The sequence below is a fragment of the Ambystoma mexicanum genome, chromosome 11 (assembly GCF_040938575.1).
Source record: "Ambystoma mexicanum isolate Mex_15411 chromosome 11, UKY_AmexF1_1, whole genome shotgun sequence".
Classification (NCBI taxonomy): domain Eukaryota; kingdom Metazoa; phylum Chordata; class Amphibia; order Caudata; family Ambystomatidae; genus Ambystoma; species Ambystoma mexicanum.
Genome location: NC_090934.1, coordinates 1015968843 through 1015987806, shown reverse-complemented (window position 1 = coordinate 1015987806; position 18964 = coordinate 1015968843). Strand labels below are relative to the sequence as shown.

The 18964-nt window shown below is 51.9% G+C and overlaps 1 protein-coding gene across 1 annotated transcript in view; it reads left to right on the top strand.

The window, feature by feature from the left end:
* Positions 1–18964, top strand: part of LOC138504048 (uncharacterized) — a 1098987-nt gene that overhangs the window by 735020 nt on the left and 345003 nt on the right. The window contains exon 3 of the mRNA XM_069624235.1: positions 16862–16895. Coding sequence (XP_069480336.1) covers positions 16862–16895 — 34 coding nt within the window. The remainder of the gene's footprint in view (positions 1–16861; positions 16896–18964) is intronic.

Here is an 18964-nt window from a genome sequence, read left to right as displayed (position 1 = left end):
TGCGCACGGCGTAAGAGTGCAAAAAGCGTTGGAATGACATCAAGCGCAGCACTAAGGCTAAGCGTGCCTCTAATTACAACTTGACTCTGGTGACTGGCAGTGGGCCTGCACCAGAGGAGGAAGAGCTCACTCCGCATGAGGCTCTCGTTGCGGGGTTCATACCACCTGAATTGGTCGAAGGAGTGGGAGAGATGCTGGACTTTGATGCGCAATCCAGGGAGTGTTGATGCGTGTTTGTTGAGGACGTGTGTGTTTCACTTGTGGGATGTGTTGTGCATGATTGCTGCTACATGTGACGTGTACATGGTTCTGATGTGTAAGTAATGCAATGCTTCCGTCATGCATGTCTCCTCTGCCTGCATGCGGGACTCCATGTAGGCATGCTCCCTTGCCCCTCCTCCGCCACTCTGCACCCCAGTTCCACCTTTGCACTGGTCTGCTTCAATCTTGCCAATGTGTAGTTTCTTGTTCATGTGTCCTGTGTAGATGCTAACTTCCAGCGTAGAATCTGCCAGACATATGCCGTGTGGTACAGCCTTAGTACTCGATGCAGGGTATCTCACTTGTACTGTGCATGGGTCAGATGTCCAAAAGGGACATGAGTGCCCATTCATGCTCCATGTGCATTGCACGCATGCCCCTATGTGTCCTTGACTGGATGATCTCTGTAATATAAGTCCTTGGTTACATACATTGCCTGCCATCTCATCAGCCTTCCCATGTCAACTGTGGCTCAGTCCTGCGTTGCACACATGTTTAGGCTCTGACAATCTGTGTGGCTCACAGGCCTCAGCCTGTTCAATGGCCAATGACTCTGTCCAACTCTTGTTTTGCCTTCTTCACACGTGGGCGGCCTCCGGGGTTTTCATAATGTGTCCTGCCTACTGTCCCAGCATCATTTGCAGTGTTGTCATTTGAATCACATTAAGCTGTTGATGCCAGTCAACACTGCCTGTCAACACACAGGTGTATGGTCAGCCTTTTGATACCATGCTAGGCATCCCTGCTTTGGTACTGGGGTGGAGGGGTGCTTGGCTTCTAGATATGGTACACATTGAATGCACAATGCACGTGATGTGTGAATTTGACATTGCACTGCCTTCACATTTCCTGGCACACACCATGGAGTGCTTGTACATGTAGGTAGTGAGTGGCGTACACATTTTCTGCACTGCATAGACCCACTTCCATGGAAACTGCCACCTTTCAACAGGTCTGATCACAGAAGCTATTCAAAGTAGACCCAGCATGCATGCCAGGTTATATGTTGTGTGTCACATGTCTGCCGGATGTGTTTGCTGTCGGTGTGTGTGTGTGTCGTGTGCTTCTGACATGTGTAGTGACCTTTTTTCTCTCTATTTTTCAGGTGATGAGGCAATGGAGGCGGAGGATGGTGTTGTCATGCCAGACACAGGGTTGGTAACACCACATCAACCCGGCACTAGTGGGGGTCGTGGGGTGGTAGGCCACGAAAACCCCCAAGTGCTGCAGTCCATCTTGTCTCTGGCTGCCTATGAGTCCAGCCTTGATGACGACTCTGACGTCCATGTTGAGTTGGATGAGCATCAAGTCCATGTGTCAGGGGTGAGTGATTCTGATGTGGACACTCCTCTGTCTGCGACACCTGCACTGAGGGATCAGACAGTCTTGGTTCCTCCGCCCGTGGTGGATCGGGACGCAGGGTCACTCTCCACACCAGTCACTGATGTGCCTGGGACATCACGTCGACGGGGGCATGTAGTCGTGCAGCCGCGGGCGGTGCCAACACAGCGAGGACCCCCGGTCCTTGGGTCCCGCAGGGGTCAAGCCCGGCAACGCGGTCGCCGCGCGCAACCGCTGTATACTGAGTGGGAGCAAGACATGACTGCCAATTCCGAACGGCAGGGGGCAGCAATGGAGCACATCGCTGAGAGCATGGAGCGTGTGGCCCGATCTGTGCTCCCCCCTGCTAGGCAGGTGCTTCTCCAGTAGCAGGCGGCACGGTCCACGGCCCGCTCGCTCAGGCTGGGCATGGCGGCCTCAGACAGGGCACGCCAGGCTGAAATGTTGTCTCTGCGTCAAGCAATTGCTGCTCACGCAGAGGCGCACATGGATGCCCTGAGGGAGGAGTATGCTTCCCTCAGATCCACTCTGGGTGTCCTTATGATGTCCCAGAGGCAGCAGGCAGAGGAGAGGTTTGCACAGCTTGAGCGTACCATCTCGGCTGAGCTACAGGCTTGCCGGGAGGTGCAGCGGTTGTCCAGCCAGGCCTTGCAGGAGGAACTCTGTGTTACACGTGCTACCTTGCAAGAGGAAGCACGTGTATCACGTGAGGTTCTGCATGCAGACCTATGTCACATCGCCACACAGAACCAGGCTCACCCGTCCGGCAGACTTGCTGCCGATGAGGGGCAAGCTGCGGCTAGGCGTGGCCAGGCTACTGTGCCACGTCCTCCTTTACAGGATGAGCCAGACTCGGACGACCATCTATCTCCCACATAGGTCGGGCTGTGCAGGCGTTGAGCCCATGGAGGGTTTTTTTTTGGCTCAGCATCATCGCATGTGGATGTTGAGCAGCACCCTGTACCTCCCCCCTCCTGGGTGCCTCCCCTCCCCCCCGGGTCGAATGTGGCCATTTTTGATTTTTCTTTTAGTTTAGTTAGTTAAGTTTCTGTTTGATAGTTAGTTTAATTAGGTAATGTAGGTTTTCCATTGTTAGTGTAATTAGTTAATAGTTGATTTAGTTTAAAATTGCTAGTCTATTGTGCTTTCATGTGACGGTGCGGTGCTTTGTGGCTTTTGAAGGCATCCACTGTCTGTTCCAGCTGGGCCCTTCAGGCTTGTCTTGTGTATGTGTTTGCTGCTTGGGGTCCTTGACTCACATATGCCACTCCTGCCTCCCTTATCCATGGGCTCGCAAGGATGGTTCGGTGTTACAGAATATTACACAAGGGCTTTGGACTGTCATATCTGTGGCATGTCTGGTGCTGTGTGACTTGTGTTGACACCCCTAGTGGGGATGATTTTGGTGTTATTGTCCACTGTTCAGCTTTTGCTAGATGGGGTGTGTCATGATTAATGTGTACATTGATTGCTATGCATTGTGTAGTATGTTTCATATCTTTCCTGTACACGTGTTTGTTGCAATTCATGCTGTAGATAGTGTTCCACACTTTGGATGTGAAAGACGGACTGATGGTGTGATTTGTGATGTGAATCTCTGACATGGTCAAGTAATGAGATGCCTGATGAGACACACACAGATGACTTTGAAGCATTAATCATGTGCTTCATGCCCTTTCTGCAGGGGGATGAGCCTCCAGAGCACCTTTGCCAGCAGACATGGCCCATTGGACGACGGAATTCTGGACCCGTTTGTTGGTGCCCACATGCACATGTGTGCACAAGCAGAGGCACAGGGATTGCAGACCCACATCCTAGAACTGCTGACATGTTCCAAGGAACTCCAGGCAAGGTAAGCATCACAGGGGGGCCACGACACAGCAAAGCTTGCACCAGGCGAGTTGCACATGCAGGCTTAGTCACAGCACTGAGGGTGAGCTTAGACGAATATTGGTGTTGAAGCACACAATGCAGCTCAGATGTGTTGGTGGACTGATGGCTGTTGATAGTAGGGTTGTCTGGGACACATGCAGGGGCAGTGGCACATACCCTCCGGTACACCAAGGTCCATTGAGGGACTTGTATCAACCATGTAGCCTTCCGAGACATGGAAAGGGGCAGCTCACAGGGACATACAGCAAGGGACATACTCGGGTGCAGTGCATGTCTTTTCCATGTACTTTATGATAAATGCACTGCCAACTTTGTTTCGGTCATGGTGGTACGCAACTTGCTCTGAAGTCATGGCTTGCTATATGGGTCTGTCTGCTTACCCAGGGAACATTGCATGTTGTGTGAATTGTGACACATTGGTGTTCCATTTGCCATGCACCCACCAGCGGCTGACTTACTGCATTGACTGTGTATGACCCGTCACAGGGGTGATGTTATATATGGGTACGAAGCATCGACACCAGATTGTTTGTTTGTAGAGTAGTTTGTTGCTATGGGGCATGTTTGGTGGTGTGTTTTTGTGTAATTGGCACGTACAGGTTGTTGACTGTGGCTCTCTTTGCAGCATTGCAGTGCTCCTGTAACCGGACCTGAGAGTGCGCAGGCAGGAGGCCAGCACTCAAAACCAGAGCTAAGTGTCTTGTTGTTTTTCTTTCGAACTGCTCTGCATAGGCTTGCTGGGGAGTGTACTAATGCATGGATGTATGTGTGGTTCAATTTGGTATGTTTTTTCTCCCTAATCACCCGTGATCCTATGCAATTTTGAACCCTGTACCCTCTACCCGGTGTTCCTGCTTCCCGTACCTATCCAAGCAACGTTCCCTGACCCTCTTTCCCCGCTGGGGTTGCGGATGCCTGTGTAAGCCCCGAACTTGCAGGCGCCAAAACCCTAGAGGGGGTGGTTGGTTCGTACCACTCCTGAGCCTGGACTACAGAAGGCCATGACAATGATGTCCAAGTTTGTTTGGATTGTGTATGTGTTCATGCAGGTAGTACATTTTCGTGCATTCCCTAGTTTCATGTGTCATTCCTCCTCCCCTCTCCTGCCACTCATTCCAGTCATCCAGTGTGTCAACACCTGTCCCGACTGCATATCCCTGAACCTCCTTCCCCACCAGGGCCCTAGGGGCCTGTGTGAGTTTGACCTTGCAGTCACCCGGCACATGGTGGGGGTGGTTGTTTCGTGACACTCCCGCGCCTGTACAGGGGACCTGTGACAGTACACATCCGTTCATGGTGCATCATCCTATGTCATGTACCACACATGTTTCACATCCTGTCGTGATATTGTTTTGCTGTGCTACCTTGGTTGTTGCATCATTGTGGTAGTACTTGGCCTTTGTGAGGTACTGCTATGTCAAGTCATCTACTGGAGGGTGTTCTGGTTCATTTTTCTGGCTTGGATTTTGTGATTTTGGACATTGATTATGAGGGTGCAGGCACCTTTTTACACACAAGGTGGGAGATGGTGACGAAAGGTAAAGGTGATCCTGTGGCCAGGTGGAATTGAGGTTTGAAGGCTCCATGACCCAGGTGCAGTTGTTCAGTGGGTCATGGTCATTTGTGAGGGGGGGGGGGGTTGTTGTTGATAGTTGCCTTGCCCTGCAGTGTGATGGGAACTCTGACATTGCAATGGTGGTATCCTATGTACATGTTGTGTTCTGCTGATCAATGCCTGTTCATGTGTTGTGTTTTCCTTTCAGGTGCGAGGGGATAGTTGTGGTTTGACATGCTGGGGTGTACACATGGTGAATGTTCACATGTGATGTGTAGAGAACACTAATGGTCACTTGAGTGCACATGCATATGTGGAGTGCATGTCCTTGCAGAACCACACATTTGCACTCTGATGCACTACATGTACTCCCACCCTTGCATATCCACGTGTACACTGTTTGCCTTCTGGTGCCCACTGTGTCCCTGCAGCACATGTTCTGTGACTGATTATGGATCCTGTACATGCCTAATTTGCTGTTTGATGTGGTCTGTCTCTTAGATGTGATGCTCAGGGTGTGCATCACACACAATGGCTGTTCACTGTGCTGTGCACTGAGCAGTGTGTTGCAGGAGTAGGACACTGCACACATGAGCTGCAGTGTTGATTTTGCAATGCACAATGTGCATGTAGACAGGCATTCATTGTTATGTTACGTCTATGACTCTTGTAATGCATTTGGAAATGACTTATTTGGGTGGGAGATTTTGTTGGTCTGTAATTTCATCTGATTCCGGGTCAGGCATCATTGTCTGATGCGACTGTACATTTAGGACATGGCAATGTGTTCCTTATCGTTACTGTGTTGGTGTATGGGTATTGCTTGCCATGTCATGTTGTGGTTTGGGAGGGTTTGAGTGACATGACAGTGATGGCCATGGCCTGTTTTGCAGGTGTGTGTGATGCACACCTTGCATGTCAGGGTCATCCGCTTCTCAGAGCAACTAGCTGGGGGTAGATCTCTCTCAGCGGCAGGGCACTCCCTCTGGAACAGCCTTCCTGCCTGACTTGAACTTGAGGGGAACCATCTCCAGTTCTGGAAGCACCTCAAGACCTTCCTCTTTGCTTCTGCTTTCTCTCTGCCTCTCCCTTGCAGAATTCTTCACTGGAACTGCACTGGAGCTGCAACTGGGCCACTCTCACCGACCTCGGTCCCTTGCCCAGCCACTCTCCACTTGCACTGCCTCCCTGGCAACCCCTGCACTGCAGTACTGTCTCTCTATCCCTACAGCCCACCCTTCCCAGCACTTGTCTGCACTTACCTTTGTAGTTGCCACCAGCCGACCTATGTATTTTTTTTTTGGGCTACTTCCCCTGTACTGCACTCCCCCCCCCTTCCCCTTGCACTTTTCCCTTCCCCCTACCCCTGCACTTGCACAATCTCAATGACACCTGGCCTAGTAGTACCGTTGTCTGTCTTCCCTTGTTCCCCCCTCCCTGCCTCATCGCACCTTGAAATACTTGTGTATAGGCCATATCATGTCATATGTCATATGTGTGCCTTTTGGTCACACAGGATAGCTTGTGTTTAAGTAGCTAGGGATGCAGAAGATGTGGCACTTCCATGGCAACTATCTCAGGGTGGTAGGGTTGTGACAGTTGACTGTCTCTTTGTCATCATCGATTGTCACCTGGTATGTGCCAAGCCTGTGTGCACTCCGCAGGGGTGGGAGTTTAGGTGAAAAATGTGGCCACAAGCTGGGTCCGGGCTTCCTCGCCACGTGCCCTGTCCCCTCCCATGGGCAGCGCCTGTGCCTGTGGTTGGGGATGTGGGGGCACCACCATGTCCACCGGGACGCCCTGCCTTGTTGCAACATTGTGCAGGACACATGCTGCCACAATGATCCTGCACACTACTGGTGGTGCATAGAGTAGTTGCCCACCAGAGCGGTCAAGGGAGCGGAAACGTGACTTGAGCACTCCGAATGTGCGCTCCACTATGCCCCTGGTTGCAATATGGGCGGCGTTGTATCTTACCTGGGGTGGTGTGGTGGGGTTCCGGATTGGCGTCATCATGTGGTTGCTCAAAGGGTAGGCGCTGTCCCCTGGGGAGGTGATAATAGTTGAGATTATTAGGGTTTGGATATTTGTCTGTGTGTGACTTGCATGCATGTGCAAGGGCATTTGTACTGACCTAGGAGCCATGTGTCTCCATGCTGCCCAGCTTCCAGGGCCCGGCTCAGGTCGGACATTCTGTATATGAAACTGTCATGGGTGGAGCCAGGGTAGTTTGCATAGACCGAGGTGATGATTCCCTTTGCATCGCATACCACCTGTACATTGATGGAATGCCAGTGCTTGCGGTTTCGGTAGATGTGCTCAGTGGCCCTCGGTGGACGTAGGGCCACATGGGTGCAATCTATGGCACCAAGCACTTTGGAGAAGTGTGCCACCCTGAAAAAATCCAGGACAACGGCCTGTGCCTGCGGACTGAGGGGCGCGCTGTCATGATTGCCAGTACCTGGTGTAGGCAGCGTGACTGCGTGGCCTGTGAGACCCCCCCCCACTATGGCAGTGGTCCGCTGAAATGACCCAGTGGCCAAAAAATGCAGGACATTGAGCAGCTTCTCCAAGGGGCTCAATGCTTGGGAGCAAAGGGTGGGGGATGTAAGGTCATCTTCCCACTCCCTGACCAGGTCTAGGATGATATGGGGTGGAAACCTATACCTGCCATAGACCTGGTCGTCAGGCATCCCAAAAAGGCTTGTCCGTGGTGCGAAAATGCGTGCCCTGGCTATTCTCCTCCTCCTGCGGTGTCCCACGATCAGTGCTGCGACAAATGGGGCATTCATCGTAGCTGTATATACCTGTTTGTTGTTTGCGCGCACTTTTATGCTGTGCGCGGGGACGCTTCCGCCTGCCTTCGTGTGGCGGACGCGTTGACGCCTGTGCACGTCTTTTCTCGTGCGCGGGTTTCCCGTATTCGGATATGTGGTAAAACTGTACGTCCAAGTGTCATCGCGTGTAATCGGTGGGAAGTGAGCGTACACGCGATTGGCCTGGGTACGTGTGTTTCGGGGTGCGCGGGAACTTTCACACGCGATTGGTGGAAATCCACGTGTGCCCTGTCATCATGTGTAATGACGGAAACACCCCCACGCGTCACGTCACAGACACGCTCACGAGCTAAGGGCCTTTGGTACAATGAAATCGCATATGCGTGCTGACGTGCATACGCGCTAAGGGCCTTTCCTCGAATTACACGCAGACGTGCAGGATTTTCACGTGCCAATTCACTCTGTATAAGGGTGGCCACGCGTAAGCACACGGAAGACCACGCTCCTGCCCAGAAGGCCGAACTACTGCCCCCCAGATCCCCGAGCACGCTCCCACCTGCCATCTGCTGCTGCCCGGCTGCCTGCTGCCCACGTGCCCTGCCATTTGCTGCCTGCACATCAGCCAGGGGTGCTGTTGCTGTGACCACCCCTGCTGGAACCGAAGACTCCCGACTGGGATTCCATCGCCCCACAGCCCAGCCCCAGGACCCAGTTGCCCACCCACTCCTGCCTCTGGGGTTGTCATGTCGGGGCAAACACCATCTGAGACCACTGACAACCCCCGGCCAGAGAGGCAGAGGGGCACCAGCTTCAGTGCCACCGAAGTTGGTGTCCTGGTGGAGCAAGTCCTGGGGCAGTATGATGCCCTCTTCGGAAGTTCCCGCGCCGACAAGGAAGGACGGACTCGGATCTGGACTGACATCGTGACTGCCATCAACGCGGAGGGGGTGGCAGTCTGCGACTTACAACATGTCAAGAAGAGCTGGGAGGACTTCAGGTCCAGGACCCTGAACAAGGCCCGGCGCCTCTTGAAGGCAGCGGATGCCAAGGGGCGCCGGGGCCACTTGTCAGAAGAACAGATGAGGGTCCTGGAACGCATATCCCCAGCGCTCCACGTCCAGGTCCTTGAGAGGCAGACCCGTCTGGAGTCGAGTGGTAAGTGTACATGCATCCTGATTGTGAGATGTGCGTGTGGTGATTTTTCAGTAGTGTGCAGGTTGCACATCTGTTTGTATGGGGTCGAGTATGGGTGGGGGTGTACAGGGCCGTGGGGCTAACACATGCGAGGGCTGGAATGTGTGAGACATGGATGGTGCTTGTGTGTGTAGGCTTGCATGCCAAATGCAGTTGTGTGGGCACACATGTTTGGATAAATGTGTATGTAAGTGGACATGTCCGTGATGTCACGCATGTATGTTGCTTTCAGCTGCATGTATCAGCACTGTGTACATGTGTATGTGTGTGTATTTGACAAGGGTGCAAAAGTGATGCAACATGGATGCATGTGACAGCGGTATGTGGAAGCCTGATCGGCAGATGTGACATGGATGCCCATCTGAACACTGCGACACTTGGCAGAGGTGTACACATGCATGCAAGTGTGGTGGTGTGTGTACATGTGTGGTGCACTTCCTGTGTTGCATGTGATGTCTGGCTCACCTTTGCCTGCTCATGCTGTTGTATGTGTATGGATGGTGCTGGCAGTTGCGATATGGCTGTGGTATGGCTCATGTGTGCGAGTTGAAATGACATGTGTGTTGGGGATTGTGATGACATGTCTGAGGTTTGCCAATGCCACTCATGTACAACTGTCATGTGTGTATGTGTCCATTGTACAGTGCCCTGATGCCTGTGTTTTATTTCTCCCTGTCTGCAGCGTCAACTGATGAAGAGGGCGGAGAAGGTGCTGTGGAGCACAGCGGCGGGGATCCCACCACCAGCCGGAGACGCAAGGCCCGGCTCCCCTCCCATGTTGTCATCTCGTCGGGGAGTGAGGAGTCCGGTGCCGCGTCCCAGGCCGCAACTGCCGGGGGGAGGTCCAAGAGGCGGAGGTTGGAGTTGGACTCCTCGGCAGCAGAAGGGGCAGCTGGGACCCCACAGGGCCCAACAGGGGAAGATGGCACGGAGTCATCCAGGTTGGTGGGGGTTTTGGTGGAGGAGGAGGCCGTGCAAGCAACAGAGACGGGGTCTGGAGGTGGGGATCCCACTGGTGCTAGTGGTGCAGTGCAGGACCAGGGACAGGAGGCAGCGCAGGCCGCCGCGGAGGTGCCTGTGTGCAATCCTGTCCCTGATCCTGTCCCTGCATCATCTTGCACCAGCAGGGATGCCTACGTCCAGACCCGTTTTCAGGCAGGGGATGAGCTCACGTCAACTGGCCTTCCTCTGCCTGCGGACGTGGCTATCCGGGTCCGGGTTGAGCCTGTTCTGAGTGGTGTGGCGTTGCGTCAACGGGCCATGCGAGGTGACCTGCAGTCTTTTCATGAGGAGACTGCACGTTATCTCGAATGGCTCGTTGACCACATCAGCCTGCTGGGACAGGTCACCCAGGCCGGATTCCTCCGTATGATGGGGCTTGCTACGACCCCCTCCTCAACTGAACCCCCTACGCGCCAGTCGTCCTCCGTGCCATCTTCCCACCCATCAGTCACCTGGGTGCCCTGTGGAGCTGCCTCTGACGGTGCGGCCAGGCTGGTGGAGGAGGCATCCCTGCCACAGTCGGGAGTCGGACGTCCAGCAGGGGTGGCCACATCAACGACTGCACCCCAGCCGGCGGAGGATGTGCAGGCAGCAGGAGGCAGTGTACGGGCAGAGGCACAGCAGCAGCAGCAACGTGGTGGGAGCCATGAAGGCTCGGGGCCTTCAACATCGGAGGGGCAGGCATCGGCCGGAGGGCAGGAGGACCCAGGACAGAGAGTGTCTTCCGTGTGGCAGCGGTTGGGCCACGCCATAGATGCGGAGCGGCAGCGGGCGGAAGAGGCACGGCTCACAATGGTCAGGGCGGAGAACTCCATGCGGAGGGCCCTGAGGCGGCCCGAGTGCCTCGAGGCAATCCGCAGGGGTTTGGAGGTGGACACGTCGACGGCCCTGTGGACCCTCGGGGCCATGGAGGAGGACCGCCTCCGGGACATTGAGCAGGAGTTCGATGATGCCCTGGCCCGGGACATCCAAAAGTGAGCCGTCAAACTAGCCGCTGCCCTTGTACATAGTTATGTAGGTAGTGTTAGGCTTCATTTTTTTTTGGATTTATTTTGGACCTTTCGGACATTGGCCACATTTTTGCATATAGTTTATTTTATTAGTTAGTGTAGTTAGATAGGTTTCCTTTCTTTTGTTGGGATAATGGACCCTGGCTTGTTTGTATGTACATAGTTCACTGTTGGATTGTATTTTTCTTTCACATTTTAACCATGGAGCAATGGCTTTCTTTTTTATTTCCCATTGGATTTTGTTTTGTGGACACCCACCACCAGGCCCCCACCCATGTCCAACTCATGTTCCCCACCACCCCCACCCCCAGCACTGTGGGGCACCTGCCAGCAGGCCCCCACCCATGTCTCCCACCCCCCAGCACTGTGGGGCACCTGCCAGCAGGTCCCCACCCATGTCCAACTCATGTTCCCCACCACCCCCACCCCCCAGCACTGTGGGGCACCTGCCAGCAGGCCCCCACCCATGTCTCCCACCCCCGACCCCCCAGCACTGTGGGGCACCTGCCAGCAAGCCCCCACCCATGTCTCCCACCCCCCCACCCCCCAGCAGTGCAGGGGCACCCTCCACCAGGCCCCCACCCATGTCTCCCACCCCCCACCCCCCAGCACGGTGGGGCACCTGCCAGCAGGCTCCCGCCCATGTCTCAAACCCCCCCACCCCCCAGCAGTGCAGGGGCACCCACCACCAGGCCCCCACCTGGGTGGGGGGTTGGGAGACATGGGTGGGGGCCTGCTGGCAGGTGCCCCACAGTGCTGGGGGGTGGGAGACATGGGTGGGGGCCTGCTGGCAGGTGCCCCTCAGTGCTGGGGGGTTGGGGGGGAGACATGGGTGGGGGCCTGGTGGAGGGTGCCCCTGCACTGCTGGGGGGTGGGGGGGTGGGGAACATGAGTTGGACATGGGTGGGGGCCTGCTGGCAGGTGCCCCACAGTGCTGGGGTGTGGGGGTGGTGGGAGACATGGGTGGGAGCCTGCTGGCAGGTGCCCCACAGTGCCTGGGGGTGGTGTTGGTGGGGAACATGAGTTGGACATGGGTGGGGGCCTGCTGGCAGGTGCCCCACAGTGCTGGGGGGTGGGGGTGGTGGGGAACATGAGTTGGACATGGGTGGGGGCCTGGTGGTGGGTGCCCCTGCACTGCTGGGGGGTGGGGGGGTGGGAGACATGGGTAGGGGCCTGGTGGAGGGTGCCCCTCCACTGCTGGGGGGTGGGGGGGGTGGGAGACATGGGTGGGGGCCTGCTGGCAGGTGCCCCACAGTGCTGGGGGGTGGGGGGGTGGGAGACATGGGTGGGGGCCTGGTGAAGGGTGCCCCTGCACTGCTGGGGGGTGCGGGGGGTGGGAGACATGGGTGGGGGCCTGCTGGCAGGTGCCCCACAGTGCTGGGGGGTGGGGGTGGTGGGAGACATGGGTGGAGGCCTGCTGGCAGGTGCCCCACAGTGCTGGGGGGTGGGGGTGGTGGGGAACATGAGTTGGACATGGGTGGGGGCCTGCTTGCAGGTGCCCCACAGTGCTGGGGGGTGGGGGTGGTGGGGAACATGAGTTGGACATGGGTGGAGGCCTGCTGGCAGGTGCCCCACAGTGCTGGGGGGTGGGGGGGGTGGGAGACATGGGTGGGGGCATGGTGGAGGGTGCCCCTGGTGGCTGGGGGTGCAGGGGGACATGCGTTGGTGGGCAGTAGTGCAAGTTGACATGTGGGTTGGCTGGGGAGCATGGCCATGGTGGATGGGGTGCCTGCAGGACATGTGCAGGGTAGGCCCCTGTGGTGTGAGCCACCTGCAGGGGCCGTGGAGGGTGTAGAGGGAACACCTGGGAGGACCCACACGTGCAATTCACGTGTGGTGCTCCCCGCGCACCCCTGTAATACACGTACCCTGATGGAATCGCGTGTGGAACTTCCCGCGCACCCCTGCAATACACGTACCCTGATGATGTCGCGTGTGATACTTCCCCCGCACCCCGAAGTACACGTACCCTGATGAGATCGCGTGTGGAACTTCCCGCGCACCCCTGAAATACACGTACCCTGCTCGCACGGGGCCAATCGCGTGTGGAACTTCCCGCGCACCCCTGAAATACACGTACCCTGCTGAAATCGTGTGTGGAACTTCCCGTGCACCCCTGAAATACACGTACCCTGCTCGCACGGGGCCAATCGCGTGTGGAACTTCCCGCGCACCCCTGAAATACACATACCCTGCTGAAATCGCGTGTGGAACTTCCTGCACACCCCTGAAATACACGTACCCTGCTGGAATCGCGTGTGGAACTTCCCGCGCACCCCTGAAATACGCGTACCCTGCTCGCACGGGGCCAATCGCGTGTGGAACTTCCCGCGCACCCCTGAAATACACGTACCCTGCTGAAATCTCGTGTGGAACTTCCCGCGCACCCCTGAAATACACGTACCCTGCTCGCACGGGGCCAATCACGTGTGGAACTTCCCGCGCACCCCTGAAATACACGTACCCTGCTGAAATCGCGTGTGGAACTTCCCGCGCACCCCTGAAATACACATACCCTGCTGAAATCGCGTGTGGAACTTCCTGCACACCCCTGAAATACACGTACCCTGCTGGAATCGCGTGCGGAACTTCCCGCGCACCCCTGAAATACGCGTACCCTGCTCGCACGGGGCCAATCGCGTGTGGAACTTCCCGCGCACCCCTGAAATACACGTACCCTGCTGAAATCGCGTGTGGAACTTCCCGCGCACCCCTGAAATACACGTACCCTGCTCGCACGGGGCCAATCGCGTGAGGTACTTCCCGCGCACCCCAGTGATACACGTAGCCCGCTTGCCGTGCTGGTACAGGGTTAGCGCAGCCCTTTGCGCTGGATTGGGGATTTTGATGGCTTTTCCCTGCGCGAGAGGCGTTCTTGGGGGCGTAACTGGCGCTGCTGCAGGGTCGCTGCGCCACTGTGCGCCACGGCTGGTTTTGATGGCTGGAATCCATGAATACGCTGTGCGCGGAAATGGATTTTAGCGCACGCGGCTGGCGCAGGGATTCGCACGCGCACACTGTGCGCCAGCCGCGTGCGCCACTTGTGCGCTGCATTCTATGAATTACCCCCTAAGTGCATTGGTTGCAATTTGGCAGCTAAATTTGACTGAATTCCAATGAGAATCCCATCGCAGTTTGTCAACGATTAGTACTCCCAAATATTTAAATGTGTGTACTAGTTCTAGACTTTTATTATTCACCTTCCACACATATTTTTGGGGGATTTTATTTTTGGCTGCAAATAACATCAGTTTACTCTTATCAATGTTTATCGATAGACCATTGAGAGTGGAATAATTTACCAGTGCATCTAACATCTGCTGAAGTCCGGTCAGTGTGTAGTCTAGTAATAACAGATCGTCGGCATATGCCAACCATCCTAGCACCACCGATCCAACTTTGACTGGGTTAGCACCAATGTTTACAAATGATTCTTGTATGTCAGCCAAGTACAAATTGAAAAGCGTGGCCGCCACCATACAACCCTGCTTGACTGCCATAAAGGTCGGTATCATCGCAGATAGTCGCCCAGTTGCATTCAATCTCAACCTAACATGTGTTTCTGAGTAAAGCAACATTACCATTCTCAATAGGCCCTGAGGAATATTCCAGCTGTTCAATTTGTGCCACAGGTGGTTGCGCATAACCGTGTCAAAGACGGCAGAAAAGTCTATAAAAGCGCAGTAGACATTAAGTTCTGTGCACTTCCAGGCATGTTCTATCGCAGATGACAAAATTAGAAGGTTATGCGCTGTACTCTAAAGCTCTAAAGCCTATTTGGTTCCGTGGCAATATTTTGTTTGCAGCTATCCAGGTTTTCAGCACAGTTAGCAGCTTATGTGCAAATATTTTAGAAGAAACATCTAACATGGCCAAAATGCGAAAATGTGCAGGGTTGTCCCATGCTCATTTTGTATGTATTGTGAGGATGTGGCTGATATTCCATGACTTGGGAATTCGACCTAGTTGACCTATTTGTGTACACAATATACGGAGGGCTGCCGCCCATAGCTCTGGCTCAATTTTTAACAACTTATTGCATATCCCGTCTGGGCCTGCTGCTCTCGAGTTTTTAAGCTGCTCAATAATATGTGTGAGGTCAGAGACAGATGCTACACAAGTTCAGCTTTCCGTCGCGGTGCAAGGGGTAATGTTACCTCCTTCCGCATGCCCCGGTGTCGCTTGTATATGAGCGCACCATTTTTGTTCTGGTATGCAGTTTATGGTTACATCACACTTTTTACCATTCCTTATAATCTGCCAAATCCCAGTGGTATTATTATCAAGTGCAAGGCTTGCTATATTTTTCCAACGTTCTACCTCACACTGAATTTTATGTTGCTTTAGCCATTGTCTATAACCTTTTTTCTCTAGACGTTGAGAGGGATGGAATTCATCATGTCTAAGTCAGTGGCTTCAATAATAATTTTTGCTCTATTCTGACGCATTTGTTTTTTTGGCTTGGCTAATCAATTTATCGTATCCCTTCCTCACAGGTAAACATTTATTAGATCTTTCTTCACAAGATGTGTACCATCTTTTCTTTTCCACCTTATTACATATCTTTTCCATCATAGCAGAGAAGTTAGTTAAAGTCTTCTCATCCATGTTGGAACTATTAATGCCTTCTAAAACAAATAAAGGGAGAGCTTCTTTGACCACCATATTGGCCATTTCAAGGTTTTTCTGATGCCAATGAATCTGATTGCGACCCACATTAACATGGATTTGGCCATTGGCATCGTAAATGGCAGGAGCTAACTTAATTGAGGGTATTTCTAAAAGGGCACAAAGCGGATGATGGTCACTTTCATCTCTGCTAACAACAATCATGTCTTTTATATATGCTAGCCCATTGAGGTTGACAAACATATAATCTAGTGTTGCCGCGGATCGATTATCTATCTTTGTGACAGCTGAGCCTGCTTCACTTGGCATACTCCCATTAAGTTTGCTAAGTTCATGTGCGGTCAATAAGTTATGCCACATAACCCCTTATCTGTTGGTCGCGGCGTCTAGATTGGCTGATGGAATGATATTACCATTACAAAGATCATTCTGTCTAAAGGTACCAATCTTCGCATTAAAATCACCCATCAGCCAAATGCGGTACAGGTCGTTAAATGAACTAAGAAGTTCACCTACTAACTTCCACGTTTGCTCTGATCTCTGCCATTTTAGGGGGATTGTTTATATTAATCAAGATTATTGTGATATTTTTATATGTCAATCTGGCTGCAAATACATTTGAGGTTGATTGTCTTAATTTGCTTATGCCCCAGGGTGGTTTGACTTTACCAGTAGCCCTCCTTTTGGTCTCCCGTTTAGGCCTTGTGATGCCACTTGATGTACATAACTGCGGTCGTCAAATTGTACTTCCGCAGTTAACCACGTTTCTTGGCGTGCTACCATTGTAAAGGTGTCCAGCATGGATGTAAGTCCTTCCTCTTCGAATAAATGGGTGTATCCGATTGTGTTCCAGGAATACAAGAGCTCCCAATTATTCGTGTCATCAATAGCATCTGTTTTTTAAACAGAATCAGCACTCCCCCCCACTACCTTGTATGAAGAATTAGCATTTTAACTAAACAAAATTGTTGTATCCTAATGTTCCTATTAAATTGCATTTAGAGGAGTATGATGCAAAACAGAATCTACACATTAAAGATGTGCATTGAAAGAAGGTTATTTGAAAATGGTCCTGTAGTAATTTCTTATATCTGCTAGTATGTCATGAATTCCATAACAAACTTGTCATACATAACTACAGATATATTATTGGCATGTTTGTCTAAGAAAGTGACACTTTTCTTTGGTTTTCCCAACAGATGTTTACCATACCTATCAAAAGTGCCAGCATGGGTAAGATGGTTAAGAATATTCTTGTATCTTTTTGAACGTTTTTAGGTCTTTGACACCAGTTGTGCTTCTTTGTAAAATAAAGTTTATTTTTCAACGGTTAAGGGAGATGTGCTGAATAGACATTTATGTTTTGCACTCCTCATCTAGATTCTCATTAACAATTATGTTCACAGCAGGAATTCCAAAATTGGAAACGTGTGGCCTGTGTCTAATATGTGCTACTATCTAATATGTGCTACTAGGTTTAGGTGGAGAGGCAGTGTGGGCTTTTTCTCAAGCTTTTTCCCAACATTTTATTTAGCACCCTATTTGCAGGAATTGAATTTTATTATCACCGAGAACATGTTAATTTTTGCTCATCACTTTTGGGCAAATTCGCTCTTGTAGCAAAATTTAAAATGAGGTTTCCTTTAAGGTGGGGGGGGGGCATCTGATGTTTGGGTTTTCACTGGAATTAGCAATTTAAGGTTGACTTTGGCCATTACATCTCTATATTGGCCCTGCTCTTAGATTCCCTTCTCCCTTACATCTTCAGGTATTTTTTCTTTAAGTTTGTACTCTATCATTTAAAAACAAAATGTTATTCTTGTGTTCAATCATTTAAGATTTTTACAAGTGACATTGAAGAAGCAGAATTCATATTTTTCATATTTTTTGTACCTAAAGCACCACTTATTCGAAAGAACAAAGAAAAAAAAATTCTCTTCGGAAAGTCGAGCTCGATGTAAAAGTGCATAGTGACTGTGATCAAGCAAAAAGAGGGATACACAGTAACGGAGAAATTATTACAATTATGGAGAATCTGGTGCTAGTATTTGATGGTTAGTCTTTTTAAGGGCCAAGTCCAACAGTTTTGCAGTTGCCCTAGTCCATCTGGCACATTCAACGGCCATTAAGCGACTCCAGCAACTTTCTTCGTCTATGGTGGACTGGTTTGCTATAAGTGCTGTTAAGTACACCTCTCTCTCCTTGGTCATTTGAGGGCATGTCATGAGTAGACATCTAATGGTTTCTGGTCGTTCGGGATTTCAACATAATCGACACTCACTTGAGGCTGCCAATAGTCTGATCACCAGGAGTTCCCTGGTAGGAAGTAAATTTAGTCGGGCTCTCAAGAAGAGTTTCCTCAGTGTTTTATCTGGGAATTTTTCACAGTATTTCAGAGGGGTTTTTAGTTTGTTGAACAAGGGTGGACAATGCTTTAAGTGTTTAATGGCTGTAGCTTTGTCGTTTGTGGCAGTCCAATCTTGCTGCTCTATTTTAGTTTTCACTCTTTGAGGGTTACTGATGAGTAAATCTTTGGTACAGGCTAGATCATGCAGTTTCCCTTGGAGGCTTTTTACCCAGCCTTTAAGTGGTTTATAGTCACCACTCTTAATTTCTGCCGCCACCACCTGGTATACTGGAAGGGTGTCAGTCTGAAGGATCTTCCTGTAGAGTTGCATAGAGCTCTTTTTTCTACCACTGCCGCTAGAGACAGCAAGCCCAATTCCCACCTAATTGCTACCATTGACGTTGACTTTGGGAGCCCAAGGACCGACTTCCACAGGAAGCCTTCCAATTGCAGCCAGATCGATGTGGGCATGGTTAGACTTTCATTAATTCCATATGTCAGTGTCGGTACGGCTTTGCATTAGTAGAAATGAATGGCTGGAATTAACGAGAATTTGCCAATTTTTTTATCCACTTCTCTGGTTTGGGCCTTGAGGGTTCTTATTTTGTCCCAGAGAGATTTCTGCATGGTATTTTCTCTTAACGAGGCGTCGATCCATATGCCAAGGTATTTATATTCCTTGACCACTTCAATTTTGGTGTTATCCAAATACCAGGCTGGATGGGCTTTTCTTTCCTTGTTTTGTTGGATCTTTGAGAACACCAATATTTTAGTCTTTGACTTGTTGACTTCCAAGTTGTTACTTTTCATGTAGTTTGCCAAGTTGGACAGTTGTCGTTGAAGCCCAATTTGGGTCTGATCTAGTAAGATCAGATCATCTGCGAACATCAGTGTTGGCACTCTAACCTTGCCAACTTTGGGGGGAAAAGCTCTGATTTTGTTCTCTGATGCTTGA